The following is a 20,190-nucleotide window of genomic DNA, read 5'->3' on the forward strand; positions in this document are numbered from 1 at the left end:
AAAAATTGAACCTCTACCTATTTACAGTTGAAGGCTAAGGAAGCATTAGGGATAGGATTACCCTAATACCTTGGACAAGTGTTAGCTTGCAACTGGGCACGGGTTCACTCTAGAACTTTCTGAATTGGGTAAGATGTCTTGATTATCACCGGACACGAACCAGTCTCTGATTAGGCCGTTATTTTTACCCCCACCCATGCACATTCATGATACAAGAACCTACTAAAGTGACCTAATTAAACCAATTTATTTAGTAAAATCCAAAAAAGTTCCAACACATTTGTTGCATGCCTTATGCGATTCATATTAGAAGATTGTCATTTGTCAAACTTAAGGGCGCTCCAATGCTCCATTAGTCCCAACCAATTGATAAATGCAATTCTAGACCTCAGCCACCTATGATTAGACCCCCTTTTGGACGTTCCAAAATGGTACACGTGGTCTTCATTTTCGGTGGACCCCAGACATTCGTAAAGCTGGTGCAGCCGTGGACCTTGTTTTGGTAATTTTCAACCCTTCTTTGCCATTTAAGATTGCAAAATAAAAAAAAACATATAAAAATTACGACGTGGCAGCTCGTGGGGGTTTTACGACTAGTTGACTCTTGACCATAGTATAAAAATTAAAAAGAGAAAATGATAAAATTCCCCCCCCCCTTTACTTCCCTGTCCACCCCTATAGTGTAAAAGTGCATTCATAAATGCACTACCAGGGGGTGATAGGGAAGAAAAAGGGAGCGAATAATTCACTTCCCGTATGAAAATAGAAACAGCGGCGAATATTCCCATATAAAAATAGAAACAGACGTCTTTTAACGGTACAGAAAAAAGATCTCTCTCTCTCTCCCTCTCTCTCTCTCTCTCTCTAAATTTCTGAAGGGTGCTGAAGCCTTTAATTTGGGGATTTTGTTTAAATTCACAAAGTGGGGTTTTAGAATAATTGGGTGTGGATTTGTGGTAATGGAAGAGCCAGGTCAGCCGAAACGTGCATTCATAGATGCTACGGCGGGGGCGATTTCTGGTGGGATTTCTCGGATTGTTACATCACCGCTCGATGTTATCAAGATCAGATTCCAGGTTGGTTTAGTCTCTTTTATTTATTTATTTTCTGTTTAGATAGATGATTTGTAAGGAGGAATTTGTTTTTCTTTTGAATACATCTTTTCAGTTCTTATTGGATTATATTAATTTGATAATGCTTATGGGTGATCTTGTGGGAATTCAAGTGTTACAACATTTTGGATTTTTCTGATTCTGGGTTTTTTCCACCCTCCCTGATTTTGTGTGTGTGTGTGTGTTTTGAATGGTAGCAATTTTCATTAGAAATCAATAGAGAAATCGAGATGGTCTAATCGAAACAATACAAGAAGAAAAAGGGAAAATTAAGCGAAACGATATAAGGATGAAGAGAATAAATGAACAAAACAAAAAGGATATTGTACTCAAAAGCTCCAACCCATGGTTCAGGAGAACTTCTGAGGATTTATACAACTAATTTACATGCATATGGTTCACTGGAAATCTGCATCTTGCTTACAATGTATTCTAGACTTGAGAAATTATGTTTTGTAACTATTGACAGGTTCAATTGGAGCCCACTTCTTCATTGGGTTTACCTCGCGGACAATTGTATAAAACATCAAAATATACTGGAATGTTGCAAGCAGCTAGAGACATATTTAGAGAAGAAGCATTATCGGTATTGGTCTTTCCATTTCATTTATCAAATTCTCTATCAATTGGTGGTCTTCTCATGGCAGCTTATGATTGACTAGAAATGATGCCTCTATGCTAGTCTGGTTTCTTCTCCTTATTGTATGATGTTAAAATTTAAATTTTACATGATGTATTTTTTTTTTGCATGTTTGATCAGAGATTAGGTGGGAACTGTTTTGATGTTTTAATTTTCCATGCACATGTGTAAGTTGTGAATATTTGCCAGAACAGTTGATGATGGGTCTATTGCACGAATTTTCTATAGGTTACACATGAAACATACTTATAGTCTTCCTATTTAGAAGAGTTTTTGACATTTTTGCTTTATTTTTACTTTCTATTCTTCCTGGTTTACTCATCCCTTATATATGCTGGTTAAAAGTCAATGTATCTAGTTCTTTTTCTTCTCCTTCTTTAAATTATGTATTCATTTATTACTTTCATGGATAATCTGGCTTTGGCTGGCCTCCTACAGTCCTACTAGTCCTTCAATCATTTACAAGCTTGCAACCAGTATTAGATGGCCCACTTATATTTTCCTCTATAATGTTTAGGAGGGTGTGAGCAAACTTACTTGGGAGGGATTTGCAAACAATTTATCTTCTCATCAATTTAAGAAAGGAAATTGGCTTGCTGGGTTTGCTTCTTGCCAATTGTGACTTAGCATCAAATTAACAGGTTCACGGATAAAGGAAATTGGTTTGCTTCTTGTCAAGTGTGAGTTACCATCAAATTAACAGGTTCACAGATAATGAATTTTGTTGGAACAAGCTTTGGCTATCCACGGGCTTGCAATTTTTGCCTTTGACAATTTGAAGTGCATTTAGCGATTTGGTTCTAATTATGAGACTTCGAGTATGTTTATTGTTTGCAATTTTTACAACATAGAGAGTTGGCCTAGTGTTGGGTGAGATAAATCAGTTTTGGTTTGGGAAGTAAAGAGAAAGCAAAAATGGTTGCCTATTGAAATCCCTTAGAATGCCTACATATTCTAGTAGTTCTGAATCCAGCCACTACCAACTTTCATTCAACTCTTCATTTTTTGGTTTCCTATATCAGTCGATTGAGCTTGCATCCATTTTTTTTGAGAATTGTCTCTTTTGCAAACCTTTCGAGAGAGGTTTAGGGATTTAGAAGCTGAGATTTATGAAGTTCGTGCTACTGGGAAAGTGGCTATGGAGATTTGGAGAAGAAAGAGAGTACCTTTGGAAACTAGTGTTGGAAGCTAAATACAGATCCAGCTTCGATGGTTGGGTTTCCTTCGGATATATATCTAATGGGGTAATGTTTTGGAGAGATGTTCTGAAACTAATACCTGCCTTCCGAAAAGTAATATGCTTCTAAGCGGGAGAAGGGGACAAAGTAAGATTTTGGCTTGACACCTGGTGTGTCAATACTCAATAGAACTCTCACAAATGATTTCCCAATGCTCTATAGTGTTGCCTCCCAAAGAGAAAGCACCGTAGCAAACTATCTACATAGAATCAGCGGAAATGAGACCTGGAACATAGAGTTCCATAGGAACTTTTTTATTATTAATTTCTGTGTGTCAGTAGAACTCTCACAAACGATTTCCCAATGCTCTATAGTGTTGCCTCCCAAAGAGAGAGCACCGTAGCAAACTATCTACAAAGAATCGACGGAAAGGGGACCTGGAACATAGAGTTCTGTAGGAACTTTTTTATATTGTGAAATTAATCTTTTGTTGGACGTCATGGCTTCTGTTCTTTAATTTGAACTCTCAAGTACGATTTCCCAATGCCCTTTGGTCACAGAGTCATTTAATATACCCCCCTTTCCCTCCCCTCCGATTTCCTTTGTGTGTCTACATCCAAAATCTTTCTTATCACCCATGTTTATACCCAATAGATCACCCAACAGATCAAAAGAATTCCAATAGCCCCAAATATTTGTGAAAATAAATTTGAGTGGATGTATAAAGAAAAATACGCAATTAAAATTAGCGATTATTATTCACCAAGTGAAACATTGCACAATTACAAACTAATCCACCACCATTAGCCTCCTTATACCACTTGGAACTCCGGCATTTTTATTCTGTTGAACGTTTGGGGAGAAATCACAAAAATAATACGTAGGAAAAAAATCTCTAAAATCCCAAAACTCTCAAAAAACAAATATTTGATCTTTAAATGGGTCTTATTAGACCACGCCTACTTTAAACATTAGTTGGTGTTAAGGGCAGGAAAAGACCAAAACAAAGGTGAAAATTCAAAATTTTGCCAAGTTCGGGTGGCAAAAATGACACCTTTTTCTCGCAGCCTTGAAAGGTGTACGGCTTTCGTAGTATGCCTTTCACGACCTTTCCTCCGATGGCTTTCGCCTTTATGGCATAATGCCATTTTCTTCATGCCTTGTGGCATTTTTTTTAACGCTTTGCCTTGAAGCACGCCTTGAGGCATACGTATCTTTCAAAACACCATGCCATACTAAGAAAGGTTATTAGTCATGCCCTACACTGTGATCCAAAAGAAAAAATGATTGAATAAAATTTCAGAATACCTTGTACTTATTCTTGCCTTTTTTTTCAATATAATTTCTTACAACAGGGTTTTTGGAGAGGTAATGTCCCAGCACTGCTAATGGTCATGCCCTTCAATGCAATACAATTCACGGTGTTACACAAGTTGAAAACTCTTGCTGCACGTTCATCCAAGACAGGTTTGTTCCTTCTTGAATGTTCACGTAAATACTGTACAAGTGTAATTTCTCCTCATGCCCAACATGAATATCATAGTTGTTTCTTTTGTCTCAATGTTAGTACAGTAATATCCATGGTATTGATGCTCTCGTGTTTCTTGTAATGTCGTATGCTTGTCAAAAACTTTTGCTGTTGATATTTGGGCATACCTTTTTTTTAAATGGTTATATATGGGCATTTTATTTCTGTGTATCCATTTGTTGGAAAAAAAATGCAATGATGACATGTCACTTGATGCTATTTTGAGCGTTTTGTGTGTGTGTGTGTGTGTGTGCGCGCGCACGCGCCCGTTTGTGTTCTTTTTTATTTATTTTTAATCTCCATATTTTGACTGTTCTTAAGCACTGGGTCCGTGAGTGGGTTGTCTTTGGAAGTGATCATTATTGAATACGAAGGAATAAAAGAAGGTGAGAAGTGAACATGTGGTTAGTAGAATCTAATGAATAAAAAGTAGTTGTGGGAGTCAAAAATTAGGATGAGTAAGTAAATACTGGTCTGTCGTTTTATCTTAAAGCCATGTTTGGGTTCTTATATTTCTGAAAATCATGTTCAAATATTTCCTTATTGATTTATCAAGAACTGAATTATAGTAAACTAAACATAATCCGAAAGGAATTGAGAAGATTTGATGAGAAGAAAAAACCTTGGTTTGCATTACATATGTGATTAATTCATGTTCTACCATTTCCATATTGCCATTCAACATATTTAGTATTTGATATGAAGTGTTCATGACTTTTGAATGTAAAAGTTCCAATAATCTGATAGGTTTTTTTTGGCAATGGCAAAGCTTTATTGAGAGAAGATGAAAGATAGATAGCCGAGGACCGAGATGGTCGATACACGACGATAAGAAATACATAATAAGAAACAAAAGGGGAAATATAAGCCAGGAATGTCAAAAAAGGAGATAGTCAAACATGTCTAAGGAATCTCTAGCTACGCCCCCCTAGCCAGCATCACGATTAGCCAAATTCCTCACGCGCCCGAATGAAATCTGAGCACCATCCGCAAGGTCTTGAATCTAATCAAACCATGGCGTGAACCTCCAAGGGGGAGGGCGGCTCCCCTGCAGCCACCTAATGACGAGTCGCCTTCTACGATGAGGCCATTCATAGCTGACCTCTCTAGAAATCTCATGCTCTAAAGCGCTGCTCTCACCTCAGCTTCATTTGAATCAGGAACTCCAATAGGGTCTGAAAATGCCCACCCAATGGCTCCTTTATCGTCCCTAAAAAGACCTATTTTAGCCGGCCACAGGTCTATGTTCGCAACAAATTTCACATGCATGGAAAAGAGAATCACATGCATAAAAAGTATTGAGATCAAATTTCCCTCTTGCGAGAAGAGGTTTTATTAATTTTGGTAGGGATCGTACACTTCCGGCTCTATTGGCGGTTGATTATATTTCTTGATGGAGAAAACACCTCTGATTATCCATCAATAAGTTTCCCATCTAAGTACAAGTTTTGATTATCATCCCAAAAGAGAAGCTTTATGGAAACTCTTGGTGAATGCGAGTTTCCTTTAGTCCTGGACAGAGTGAATTTGACTCTTTTGTAAAAGATTCTCCCGGAAGAGAGAAACCTTTGAGTCATCTCAGATGATTTTATATAAACTCTTTTGTAAGAGAGTTCTCCGAAAGAAGAACTCTCTTGAGTTATTTCATCTTTCTCCCCGATCCCCGCAGAGAAAGGTCTTCTTTTCCTTTTTAGCCTTTGGAAGAGACTTAAAAGGTTTTCTTTATCATCTTTCTCCCGTACACCGGAAGAGAAAATTCTTATGGTATCTTTCTCCCGTACACCAGAAGAGAAAAGGTCTTCTGGCATCTTTCTTCCGTACATCGGAAGAGGAAGGTCTTCTTTCTTTTGAGTCTTTTGAAAGAGACTCAAAAGAACTTCTCTCCTTTTTGGATGAAGTCTGTAAAAAATGGAAAGAGAATTGTTAGTTCTAGAAATATTTACCTTTCCTCTCTTTCTTTCCTTGCTTCTTTTGCTCTTTCTTTACGTAATCTTTCTTCTTCTCTTTCCGATTGGGAACCCTTTTTCTAAAGGATCGAATCTCTATTTATAGAACTCTCTTGAAGTGGTTGGTAACTGCCACCTCACCCCTTATCCTTCAACTTCACGATCTCCACTTCCCCTTTTGTGCGGAGTTACGTAACTTCTTTTTTTTGAAAAGTGGATGACTCACTTCTTCCTTTGCGAAAGTTACTTTATTCCCTAACATTTAGGGATTTCTCTTTTCTTAGTCATAGGCTCCTTTTTCTTCTCTTTATTAAAGTACTTTGACTTTATATTTATCTTTTTGCACTTTAAGGAATAACGTAAAGAGATTTCACTATTATACCCTATTTTATAAAATTTCGAGTCCAGCAGTTTCCAAGGCTACATCTGTCAAAATTCAAATTTACTTTCCCTGGACTTGGGGTTCCCCATTCTGATGCTGGAACCTGCCTCTACGATGAGGCCATTCATAGCTGACCTCTCTAGAAATCTCATGCTCTGAAGCGCTGCTCTTACCTCAGCTTCATTTGAATCCGAAACTCCAATAGGGTCTGAAAAAGCCCACCTAGTGGCTCCTCTATCGTCCCTAAAAAGACCTATCCAGCCGGCCCCGGGTTTCCAAGGCTACATCCGTCAAAATTCAAATTTCCTTTCCCTGACTTGGGGGTTCCCATTCTGATATTGGAACCTGCCTCTCCTTAGAGCTAAAGAAAATATCTCTCCACCCTTGCCACAAATCATAGGCGGAGACAAACCGAAAGCTTGGGAGGACCTTAACCCATGAAATGGTTAGACCGTTAGAGCAAGCACCTTTATGTAAATATATTGAGGTGAAGTGACTACCCTTAAAAATCCGAGCATTCCTCTCTTTCCAAAGCATCCATAAAGTGGCTAGTAGAACCACTTTCCACTACGTTTTCCCTGTTAATGGCCATGAAACACAAGACCACTCCTCCAATAGGTCACATAATCTTTCCAGAAAGGCCCAACATATGCTGAACCTTCTCAAGATCTTGGCCCAAACTTCTTTAGCTGTCTGGCAGTGGAGAAACATACGATTAACCGTTTCACCTGCTTCAACACAATGGCCCACACTCAACATGTGTTGATTACGGAGGTCTAAGTATCTTATCTTGGAATGCCGACCACACTAGTGTTAAATCTGTCTTGAGAGGTGTTGGAATGCTCCACACCCTAGCTAATCGCAAGGGGCCAGGGCTCATGGCCAACTGAGAGTAGAAAGATATGACACTAAATATCCCAAACAAGCACCATATCCAAACTCTTTTATCCTCTCATGTCTTCTTGATATAGCATTTCTCCAGAATCTGTAAAAGACTTGCCACCCGATCTACTTCCCTATCGAAGAATTTCCTCCTGAAATTTAGCTTCCATGATATTCTTCCTTCCTCCCATCCAAAACACCCCTTCGGAAAGACTTCCCTAACCACCACCATCGAAAATAGATCTAGGAAATGCTAGAGTAAGCACAAGTACACACTTAGAAACCATCACATAAGCAAAACAATCATTCATAATGGTTTAATAACATCAAATACCTCATTTAAAAAAAATAAAATCAAATGCCTAGTGACATGTGTTGTCACACACGTCTGATAATTTAGTACATAGTACATACCAAATCTCACATGTAATTCATATAAATATTTATACATAATATATACACCACATTTCACATACAATTCATATAAATATAAATTATATAATTATGTAACACATACCGATATAGTATGCCATTAATGCACTTACGATTTAGAACACACCACCATTGCACTTACGATTTCGGTATCGTTGCAGTGGGGATGGATACAGAAACATTTCGGTCGTTTCGCGTCGGTTTCAGTGGAAATTTAAAATCATGGAAATCAGCCATGATATGATGAGTTGATCTTTGTATAGCCATTCTTCACATTGCTGGATTCTTCTCCCAGAAGGATGCTTTTTCATCTCCAATGGTGGAATCTCTCCCCCCCCCCCCCAAAAAAAAAAAAAAAAAAAAAAACGGTCTTTTTACTAATTCAAAAGGAGGTGTTGCAACAATGCCTTCGACACACTTTTTTTGGGGGAAAAGTTTACAGATTTGCCCCCCAACGGCTCTTTTTTGTTCTTTGACTGTTTACCCGCATTTTATGTCCGTTTCTGTTGTTTTATAGCCATTTGAAAGGTATTTTCATCTTTTTGCCTCCCAAACAAAAAACCCTGTAATAATGGTTTTTATTATTTTTCTAACTATTTCTCAATTTTTGAATTTTTTTTAAATTATTAACTATTATTATTTTTTCTCTAGTTGTATTGTCCCGAAACATCGAAATGGCCCATTCTACTGACCAAAACAAAATGCTGAACGAAACAGATGGACAACTATGCCCTTGTCTTATAGAAAGTGACCAAAATACTCATATTTCATCAAAAATAACCAAAACACTCTTATTTCATAAAGCGTGTCCAAATGCCCTTGTCTCATAAAAATTAGCCAAAATACCCGTCATGGAAATTTGGCCAACAGACCCTTTCCTCATAGAAAATGACCAAAGTACCCTTATAGAAAGTATGTGTATCCACGATAAATTTGAGAAAAAAGAAAGAAAATTGGAATAAAATTACAAAATCTTAAAAAATGAAATGTATCCTAGAATACCCTTATTTCATAGGAAATGACAGAAGAACCCATATCTCATAGAAAATGACTAAAGTACCCATATCTAATAGTAAATGACCAAAATGACCTCATTAAAATGACCAAAATACTCCTACCTCAATGAAAATGACCAAAATACCATTATCTCATGGAATCCGACCTCATTTCATGTCATACTCTTATAAGGCATGTATTTTGTGGCATAGCTTTTGTTGGACAACTATAAAATTTTTGTTAGGTCCTATCAAGTCCTATCAAGTATGATTTGTAGGACTAACACAGATTTTTAGTCCTGGTATAACCTGCAGGATTAATAAAGATTTCTAGCCCTGGTATAAATAATCATATGAGTTGAAATTTTATCGGTTGTTTCAATATTGAATTTCCTTCCTGTTGCTGGGTGCCATTTGGTCATGATTCTTTCAGCTCCCATAATTTCAGTTAAATAGACTATCACTTCTGACTCTTGTTTCTAGGTGCTCTGACTTGATATCCGACTTGTTGCCAAGTCAATAAGGCTAAGTTATGTCTATATAATTTTTTAATTGATGAAAAATTTATTCATGGAAACAAATGGATCCTAAACCAATACAACCAATAGGGCTTAGTTGTCTTTCAATTGTAAAACTCATTCATATCATCATATGTATTGAATGTCACTGGAAATAAAGATGTCCATAATTTCATAAAGTCCATTTGTTTGTATTGTTTTACTCATTCTTTTCATTTCAGCTGCCTGTTGTGTTGTTACTGTGCAGAGGATCATATTCAGTTGAGTCCTTACCTGTCTTTCATAAGTGGGGCATTAGCAGGATGTGCTGCGACCGTTGGATCATACCCATTTGATCTTGTACGAACCATCTTAGCATCACAGGGTGAGCCAAAGGTAAATCTGTTTAGCTTTCTGGTTGCTTCATCATTTCTGATCAACTATATCTATGGTTTTCCAACCTTTCTTTAATGCTGCTCTATCAGTGATTTTGATTGAAGAAACTAGATTGGCATGGTTCACACTTTGATATTAGAATCATTTTATTTGTCAAAAAATTCAAAATAATTACCCATAAAAAAACTCAAAATAATTCGTATAGCTAATGTGCTTATGTTGCAGCTTTCAACAGTCGTACTGGCTCATAGATATGAGTCTGTTGAATGTCTCATGAAGGTGCAGGAAGTATTGTTCTTATTTGTGGGGTTACTGTTACTTGCGTACTGTTTATGAATGATCCTCAATCAGCATTTTTTTGCCACAAAGGGAAAAGAAAAGTCATGTGCTTGAGTTGCTAGTTTGCATCTCACTTAAGTAGGCTTATTTTAGCAAATGGAAAAGAAAAGAAGAGAGCAACTTCTGTGGGAGTACAATGAAAACCCTAGAGAATTCATGAATAGGGGTTTTGAAGATCAAAGTGAGGGGGCTGAAAAATGAAAAGAGACTGGAAGAAAAACTTAAAGATGAAAATCTTGGTTAGAAGGGAAGAAGTAGAAGATGGGAGAAAATGAATGAGGAGAAGAAAATGATAGAGATGTAGTGTTCGAATATTAATGTAGATAAATACCTTATTGAGATGGAGGGATGAAGATCCTTTCAAATCTTGATCGTCTTGCTCTGATACCATGTAAAAAATACCTATAATCCAATATGAATTTGAGGTACAGAAGAAGATAGAGAGAAAGGTTTAGATTCTTTACTCTATTCATTCAACTTAATGAAAACTACAACTCAGATTTAACTTTATTTATGGTCAAATGACCAAAATACCGCAAAGTAGTCGACCGACTTCTAACAGTTAAAATGCTTAATAAAACCAATGAACTAGAAAGGTTTGGATCAGTTTTCCAACCGGGTTTCAGGGTATTCCCCTTCCAAACAAACTCCTTGCAATTATGAGAATATTCCAGTGATGTTGTAACACTTTTTCCTTCTTGGATTTGTGAACTTTCATCGTTTAACTCCTGGTGATTAATCATGCTATCTTCACTTTATGTTTTTTTTTTTGGGTTTGTTACCCTTGTAACTTTATAGTTCTTGTACCCAACTGCTCACATATCAATAGACTTGCAAATTTCTTAATGGTAAAAAAAAGAAGAAATTTCCAAATCTCAAAATGAGAAACTAATTTTGAACACAATGGAATAATTTAGATTCCTTATTTGTATGCAGATTTATCCGACCATGAGATCTGCTTTTGTTGATATAGTCAGAACCCGTGGCTTTCGAGGGTTCTATGCTGGATTGTCGCCAACGCTAGTTGAAATTATTCCATATGCTGGCCTGCAGTTTGGCACATATGACACATTCAAGAGATGGACCATGGTAGTGTTCTATATCTTTATTGTTTGGGCTATTTTTCATATATTAGTGGACTTTTCTCTGGTATATAATCCTTCTGGGGATCTTCTAGACACTGACAAGAAAACATCAGTATTCAATACGTTTTTTTTTAAAAAAAATCTCCTGTTATTTTGTGGAGTCTGCCAAACTATAACCCGTTATTTAGTGGACTTTTTCTTATCTGATGACTGAATATTTTCTTGAGTAAATAAGCAGAACAGGTTCATTTTACATGAGACGCATAGATTGCATAAATCTAGTTTATTTACACCTCATCTTGCAGCTGAACCTGTTATTTCATTGGCCTTACAAAACACATGATTAAAGAAAAGCTTATGCAATGCGCTGGATCCACGATTTTCTAGACAATAAAGCTAGCCTCCCCTCCATGAGCCAAGTTTGTAATATTTTTCCTTTGGTTTTCTTTTTCTTGTTGGCTTCAGCTAGTTTGGCTTTCTCTTGATTAATAAAATACAATTGCTTAGGAAAAAAAAGAGGGGGGGGGGGGGGGGGGGGGGGGGGGCTTCATCAATTGGAAGAAGCATCTTTGATATCACTTAGAACCCCTGTGGTTTCTGACGCATTCAACTTAACCCTAATGTTTAAAAAGTTACAAGTAGACCCCCTGTGGTTTCAATTTGTGTAAGGTAGACCCCCTCAGTTGACGGTTCGTCCACAGATTGAAGGGTTAGGATGATCCGATGGAGCTGATTTTTTAGGCACACCCTATCTATGTCGGGGGGGGGGGGGGGGGGCTTCATCAATTGGAAGAAGCATCTTTGATATCACTTAGAACCCCTGTGGTTTCTGACGCATTCAACTTAACCCTAATGTTTAAAAAGTTACAAGTAGACCCCCTGTGGTTTCAATTTGTGTAAGGTAGACCCCCTCAGTTGACGGTTCGTCCACAGATTGAAGGGTTAGGATGATCCGATGGAGCTGATTTTTTAGGCACACCCTATCTATGTCAGGGCCCATCAAATGAACGCTTTGGATCATCCAAACAATGTGGGCCCACTGTGTTTTTGGTAGTGTTTGGATTCGGGTATGGGCCCACATTGTTTGGATGATCCAAAGCGTTCATTTGATGGGCCCTGACATAGATGGGGTGTGCCCAAAAAATCAGCTCCGTCGGATCGTCCTAACCCTTCAATCTGTGGACGAACCGTCAACTGAGGGGGCCTACCTTATACAAATTGAAACCACAGGGGGTCTACTTGTAACTTTTTAAACATTAGAGGTTAAGTTGAATGTGTCAGAAACCATAGGGGGTCTAAGTGTATTTTTCCCTTGATATTAAGAGCTTAATTTTTAGTTGGTTGCTTGTGAGCAAAGATTTTTGGGGACCATCGCTCAAATATCTCTTTAGGAAATACAATGAGATCATTGAGGGAAGCTGTGTCAGAGGAGGAGAAATGTTCAAGGTTGATCTGCCCAACCTCTACTCACTAAGTTTACGTTTGACGGGTGTTCATTAGGAAATCCAATGTGTGTGGGATTTGCAGTGTTTAGAAATGATAAATGCGTGATTGTAAAGGCTTCTTCATGCCATTTGGATATAGGTATCCAAATGGATTCGAGGGGGGCAAGCACCGTACAAGTTTTCAATTGTTTCAAGAAGAATTAGAGGGTGGTCGTGGGGCATAGGAGACTCAGATAACATCATTTTTGGGTACTTTGTCGTAGCTTAAAGCCTCGGTGATTAGTCAATGTAGTAGAAAATCTTCTTGATGTGTATAGAGGAAATGCTATTTCCTTCAGCTCAAGTTTTTAGAGAGACCAATGATGTAGCGAACTCTTTGGCTAAAGAGGGTATATCCTTTTTTATATTTTTGTTTCCTTTTAATCTACTTTGTATCTTTCAAAAGAGTAAAAGAAATGAAACTCAACTTTAGTGGTGGCTTCTTCGGTAACCCAGGTCCTATGATTTGTGGACACGGACATGAGTGTCGCGTGTTAGACATCGACACGGAGTGTCGGACACAGCAACCCTCCAAAATTTAGAAACGGTCGCACAGCTAAAACAGAGTATATATATATGATTTTTAGACACAATAGAATACAATGAATATAATATTGGAATAAGAGTTTGTTTAGGATTTTAGATTTAAGGTAGGGGATATAACAAGAGATATTAGTTAGAGAAGAGCTAAAAGAAGAGTTAAGCGCAATAATCAATAATAGAACTAATGTCACCTAACATGGTACAAAAATGTGTTGAAACACCTGTAACGACCCGATTTCCGACGAGTCGATACGAGCAAAAGAAAGCAAAAATCATGTAACTATTTTTTTTTATTTTTTATACAAGCATCAACCACGATAGAATCTTATTACAACTGAAAGATGTCTTATCATAACAAAGTATTGATAGACATGGTAAATGACGCAAGGCGTCAAAATGTAAAAACTCAGGAACAAACTCTCTGATCACACAGTCCCTTATCCCATGGTTCCTTCATTTGCAAATGCTCCGCCATCTAATGCCTCAACCCCTGTGGTGGAGGAATCAACGTCAGAGCAGGGTCATCCAGAGACCGAGCAAAGTAAAAGAGACAATAATAACAGTGCATACAATATAATCCACATCCTCAATAATGTCTAGAAACAATATAATAAAGATTACAATGCCCATGGCAATATAAATAAAAGGAATGACAATAATTTCAATGTATGCTATGCATGCAATAATTATGAGACAGCACATTCCCCAGGTACATCCGGCTTTTCCCCCATTTATTTTTCTGTCAGTTCTTTTCTGAATTTTTCATTTTATTTTATTTTTTTCTGCCGGTGTCCTTGCCGCACGGCTACCCACTACCCCTGTCTGAAGGTAGTGACGTTATGGACTTGGATTACGGTCTCGCATTTGCCGAGCCGGGGATACTATCCCTCGGGGATACTTTCCCTTTTTGGTTGGTTTGCCAACGAAAGGCAGTACACGCTTCTCGCGTTGGCCTTTGGACCTTAGGTCCCAGGATGATTCCACCACACCCTTAAGTTCCCCTTCACTTTCCCCATGTATGCAACATGTATGCAATTACTTACCTTTGCCTTTCTTCCTGCATTCATTTCAATTCATTTGATTCCAGGCAAGCGAGTATAAATTCACTAAGCAGGTATTTATCAGGCAATTTATAAGCAGAGCTACATTGCATAGACAATTATATTGAATACCATTACAAGACAAGGTCTAGCTGTCACCTGCCTTTTTAATTTCTGAGTGAAGATAGTAACCGAAAAGTCCCAACAAGAATAGGAATGATTAACCTGTAAATAATTCTAAGTTTTATCAAATTCATGTCCTTTCTGTCCAGTATGCACTATTTATGTGGGCCCCGCATATTACTATGCATGTGGGCCTCGCATGTTACTATTCATGTGGGCCCCGCATGTTACTATTCATGTGGGCCCCGTATGTTACTATTCATGTGGGCCCCGCATGTTACTCCTTCATGTGGGCCCGCATATTACTTCATGTGGGCCCCGCATGTTACTATTCATGTGGGCCCCGCATGTTACTATTCATGTGGGCCACCATTCTTTGGCTACTATGCTCAGCAGTTCGCCTTTTTTCGCCTTTCTTTCCTTACAGTTTACTTTACGGTTACTATGCGAGCATTTCACCGTTCAAATATGATGATAAAGTTTGCATAATCGATAGCGAGTTATCGCCTCATATGCAAGCTTTATCCATAGGTGGTAGAACCAACCATATCACCGATATTTCACTGTTTAAATAAATAACTATTGACCTTCGCCTTTCTTTCTTTACAGTTTACTTTACGGTTACTATGCGAGCATTTCACCGTTCAAATATGATGATAAAGTTTGCATAATCGATAGCGAGTTATCGCCTCATATGCACGCTTTATCCATAGGTGGTAGAACCAACCATATCACCGATATTTCACTGTGTAAATACATAACTATTGACAGACTTACCTTCTCCTCTCTCAGATTTCCTTTTCCTTCTCCTCTCTCAGATTTCCTTTTCCTTCTTCTCTCTGATTTCCTTTTCCTTCTTCTCTCTCAGATTTCCTTTTTCTTTTTCTTCTTCTTCTCTTCCTCTCTCTTTCTCTTTTTTTTTTTTTTTTTTCCTCGTCTGCGAGCCTCTATTTATAGCCTTAACCTGAATTATTATATTATTATTTTATTTATTATTTTATTTGCATGAATAGTAACTTGAATTATTATATTATTAGTTTATTTGCTTGAATAGTAACTTGAATTATTATATTATTAGTTTATTTGCTTGAATAGTAACTTGAATTATTATGTGGGACTTACTTGTTGTGGGACCTACTGTTGGTAGGACCCGCTGATGTGGGACCCGCTTGTGTGGGACCTACTTGTGTGGGGCCCGCTGATGTGGGGCCCGCTGATGTGGGACCTACTGATGGTGGGACCCGTTTGTAAATAGTACTCGGTGGGTCCTACTGTGAATAATACTTTTAAATAGTGTATCTCAATAGTGAACTTGCATAGTATTTCTGCATAGTAATCTTGCATAGTGACTATTGTGAATAGTAATTGTGAATAGTGACTATTGGAAATTTTTAACATATATATATATTTATTCCGTTTTTGTTGACATCTGAGGTGGTGGCTTAGTGGTAGGAAGCCGTTCAATCTTAGCTTAGACTTGGGTTCGAATCGTGTACGCCCCATTATGCCAGATGTCCTCATGCCCGATTAACTTGGGGAAAATGAGTAATGGCCGATGATTACCTACCTATGAGGCCATTTTTATATTTATATATATATATATATTTTACCGGTTCTTACAACACCCATAACTTCTAGCATTACATTTACAAGCATCGAAAGGAGTGTCGACATGTGTCAACATGCATGTCAATGTCAACATGACAAGTGTGTTAGCAATAAATTCAAAGTGTTGGCTAAATCATAGCCCAGGTCCCACATGGATGGGTGGTGTTCTAGAAATGACCAAAGAGAGATCTTGAAAACCTTTTTTGGTCCATTAGGCATGAAAGAATCTAATGTAGCTGTGGCATCTTTCTTAGGAGTTTTACGAGAAAGTTATACGTTCAAGCTGACTTCTTGAATCTGATTGCCTCGGCTCTTTGTTGTAGTTCTGCCCATGGAGACTTGCTGATACTGTGAACGAGAATTTAGATATCTATAGGATCAATATCTCATCTACATGTATTTGAGAGAGGGTAATGAGGTGGCTGATTCGTTAGCTAAAGAGGATGGAAGTATGGCCTTTTTGAGAGCGGGACATTGTGTGCCCCTTTCGTAATTTTTCTTCCTTTTTTTCAATTTTTTTTCAAAAAAGAATTGCCCTCAACATATAATCTGTTTCATGGCGAAGAAATGCCTAACAGTAGTGTGGACTATGGACAGATTCAAAATCGACTTTGAAGGTGATCAAAGCTTGATGCTCGAGGAAGAATGATTGCCAAGCAGTTTGCATTCAAAAGCCATATGTTCGTGATTGAACGAAGGGAATAAAGGGGAAAAGAAAGATTCTATGGACAGAGACATTGTTTCTTTTTACTAAAATGGAAAGGGCACCCATTTGGTAGCTCTGGTGCCTGAAAATATCTATTTTTCAGTCTCCAGATATGAGAAGGTAGAGTTTTTTTTCTTTTCATACGAGGGCCATGTACACTACTAATAATAACAGTAAACAAACATGAACCTGACAACTTGAGGGTGTATATATAACAAGAAAGGAAAGAATATTAATAGAAACAACCAAGTCTTTTATTTTAGTGAGGGAACATAACAGCCAAAATAATCATCACTATATTTTGGTAGGCAAAATAATCATCTCTTATCAACTAATTAAAGAAAAATCATCTCTCATCATCAATATTGTGATGCTTTTTCTACATGGTCAAGATGAGTGTCACTGATCTGCTTGTTAAGCCAGAGAAATGGCCTCTGTGCCTTTTGAGTGGTGTTTATTTTCACTGTGCCTAAATTGGAACTAAAATTATGAAAATGATGAGCGCTACGGTATTTTAATCTGGCTAAATGCAATTGGTGTTGACCAACAAATATTATTTTGTGGATATTTAGGTTTTGTGCTCAAATAAAGCAGCAATTGAGACTTCTACTGTTATTTTGATACCAACATTTTTGTCTCATTGTAGGGATGGAACAGATCAAGATCATCTAGTCTAAGTTTAACCTCGCCAGATGACAGCCTCTCGAGCTTCCAGCACCTTCTGTGCGGTTTAGCAGCTGGTACATGTGCCAAAGCTGTATGTCATCCTCTTGATGTGGTCAAGAAGAGGTTCCAGGTAAGCTTTCCATCATCCAAAAAAAAAGTAAAAATCTAGTGCTGGGTAATGTAATATTGTTTTTCTTTTCAATAATTTGGTTAGTTTCGCGTAGTGGATGTCGCAAATTTTCTTCTAATCTTTTTTACTACTAATGATAATGTATGACGTGGGTATTTCTTATCGTCGTCTTTTAAACTAATGTGGTTCTCTAAGTACATGGATCTGAATTTTCCTTTAACATGATTGCAGGTTGAAGGACTGCAAAGGCACCCAAAGTATGGGGCACGAATAGGAATAGAGCAAAAGGCCTACAAAAACATGTATGATGCCCTACATAGGATCTTACAAATGGAGGGCTGGAATGGCCTTTACAAGGGCATCGTCCCCTCTATAATCAAAGCTGCCCCAGCAGCCGCTGTTACATTTGTGGTTTACGAATACAGTTCAGATCGGTTAGAGTCTGTATTGACTTGAAGAAATACATTCTGATTCATTCTTCTTCTGCTCAGTCCATTCTTTTCTGTTGTAATTCTAAGCGCATTATAAAAGTGAATAATGTCATTATCCATTCCATTAGAGATAAATTCTGTTTTGCCCATCCCTGCAACATGTTATTGGCTGTTGTACTTGAGCTTATTTCTTTTGGTTGCGAACATCAATAGAGGCAACCCAAGCCTTGGTTAAAAATGAACTCTTTGCAGTTTCACTTCAGGATTAAGATCAGCTAGGAACTCAAATACTCTCTGTCGTTCTATCTGTCTTTTCGATATCCTTGGGGAGTGATAAAAATACAAGGGATTATGGCAATCTAGTTCTAAGGCCAAATAAATCTTAAACAGAGAGATTGCTATCTTCCTATGTATGACAGCAAAATTTCTTGTTGGGAGTCTGTTCGAGCTGTTGCCTTCCATATTTCCAGCCAGGAGTTTTGATTAATATCAGGTTCTATCTAATGAAGCATCCTTGATGTTATATTGAGATTCTGAGTCTCCATGGGATCGTTAAATCACCTTTGGATCCATGATTTACGTATTATAGGGATTTGCTAGGGACCATCACATTAGGCATTTTGCGGACCAGCTGTTGCATGAGAGAGCAGCCACACAGGCTCATTTAATTCGTCTGAGGCGGATGCCCTCTCATGCAACACCCAGCCCGCAAAATGCCTTCTGCGATAGTCCCTAGCAAGTCAGTTTTCATAATTTATATAATTTTTTGGTTACTCCTATCTATTAAGATTCAGATCACATATAATAATCACACTTTATTAGGAGAAATCCCATTTGGGTGGGACATCCTGATTGAGCCAAATAACATGAAGCCTGCCTCTAGAAGGAGCATCTTTACCACTACCAGCCACGGAAATTTTCTTTTCTTTTTTGAAGGGGAGAATGCAGAGGCAGCTTGATGCATCTCTGATATATCTTTGGTAGATATGGCTTGAAATGAAAAGAACAGGAAAAATGCTAAAATGATTACTGACCGTAAGATCGTTTTTATGGCCCCACATGTGCAATGTTGTCTTGATTAGATCAATGGTCCCAATTACATACAAATGTCCCCATGTGGGACCAGATGTGGCCCACAAAACCTTTCCTTTGCAACTTTATGTTTTAGTCTCATCAAAATGATAATAATCTGGATTCCTCACAAATATTCGTCGATTACAGTTTCTATGGAAAAACTTAGTAAAGAATGCAGAAGCACTTGTACCACTGTCCAACATTACAAAATATGTAATCAGGGCAGAAGCTCCATGGTTTCTGCCAACAGAAACATGATCTCTTATTACCATTAATAGAATGAAGACAAAAAAATTGAGAAAAGAAACAAAACCAAAAAAAAAGAAGAGAACTACATGTGATTTGAAACAACAGCAACAGATATGGTTACGAAACTGAGCTCGAGAAAGTTCAGGAGTCAGTCTTCTGGTCAGGGGGAGTTCCGGCAAGCCAACCCCACACACCAGCGGAGCTCTGCCTCTGCTTTGCGCTTAAGGCAGCTTGTTCTGAAGCAGCTTTTTGCCGTTGAAGTAACTCAACTTCCTTCTGTAATGTTTCCATTGTTTGAAGCTTCTGTCGTAACTCTGCAACATCAACCTGATCAAGAGAGATTTTAGCAAACAGTCTCATTTCTCTTCTTCCAATTCTTCTGAACAAGTAAAAAAATAAAAAGAAATGATCCTCTGAAATATTACCAGGAGCATTTCTGTTAATTAATATAACTATTACCATGGAGAGTTTCAACAACAACAACAAAAAAAATCCCCAACAATGCAGCAGGCACTAGTGTATTATTTGTGGGGTTCACAAATATAGCAAGCTGTTATTGGGATACCATCTACTTCACACATAGAATTTTATCACTGTGTCTCTGCATGTGAGGCAAATGAGGCAAATTTGGCAGTCCAATCTGATACCCAAAACCAGTGTTCCAAAACACAGGCCCTCGACCGACGCAGTCAAAACTCAGGTGACTCAAAGGAGTTTTGATTGA

General features: G+C 37.8%; 2 protein-coding genes across 4 annotated transcripts in view; one reads left to right on the top strand and one right to left on the bottom strand.

Moving 5' to 3' along the window:
- Nucleotides 1-831: 831 nt before the first annotated feature.
- LOC143853429 (mitochondrial thiamine diphosphate carrier 2-like) lies at nt 832-18,294 on the top strand. Of its 2 annotated transcripts, XM_077363188.1 has the most exons (7): nt 832-1,076; nt 1,582-1,698; nt 4,286-4,397; nt 9,861-9,988; nt 11,264-11,416; nt 17,563-17,712; nt 17,944-18,294. In XM_077363188.1, the coding sequence occupies exons 1-7, from the start codon at nt 960-962 to the stop codon at nt 18,166-18,168; spliced, it is 1,002 nt and encodes a 333-aa protein (XP_077219303.1). In that variant the 5' UTR covers nt 832-959; the 3' UTR covers nt 18,169-18,294. The 2 variants fall into 2 exon arrangements, with proteins under 2 accessions (XP_077219303.1, XP_077219304.1); XM_077363189.1 differs by lacking the exon at nt 1,582-1,698.
- A 909-nt stretch (nt 18,295-19,203) lies between these two features.
- ACBP4 (acyl-CoA binding protein 4) overlaps nt 19,204-20,190 on the bottom strand; it is a 29,264-nt gene continuing 28,277 nt past the window's right edge. The window contains exons 18-19 of one of the 2 annotated variants that reach the window (XR_013236788.1): nt 19,553-19,793; nt 19,204-19,457 (exon numbers count right to left, since the gene is read on the bottom strand). Coding sequence is in view for 1 of the 2 variants with exons in the window: in XM_077361940.1 (XP_077218055.1) it covers nt 19,608-19,793 (186 nt within the window). In the remaining variant the exon portion in view is untranslated. Of the gene's footprint in view, nt 19,794-20,190 lie in introns of both variants that reach the window. The other variant, XM_077361940.1, reaches the window with a different exon arrangement.

This window comes from Tasmannia lanceolata, unplaced genomic scaffold, assembly GCF_043159265.1.
Source record: "Tasmannia lanceolata isolate RefF3 unplaced genomic scaffold, GAP_Taslan_0.1 ptg000019l, whole genome shotgun sequence".
NCBI lineage: Eukaryota > Viridiplantae > Streptophyta > Magnoliopsida > Canellales > Winteraceae > Tasmannia > Tasmannia lanceolata.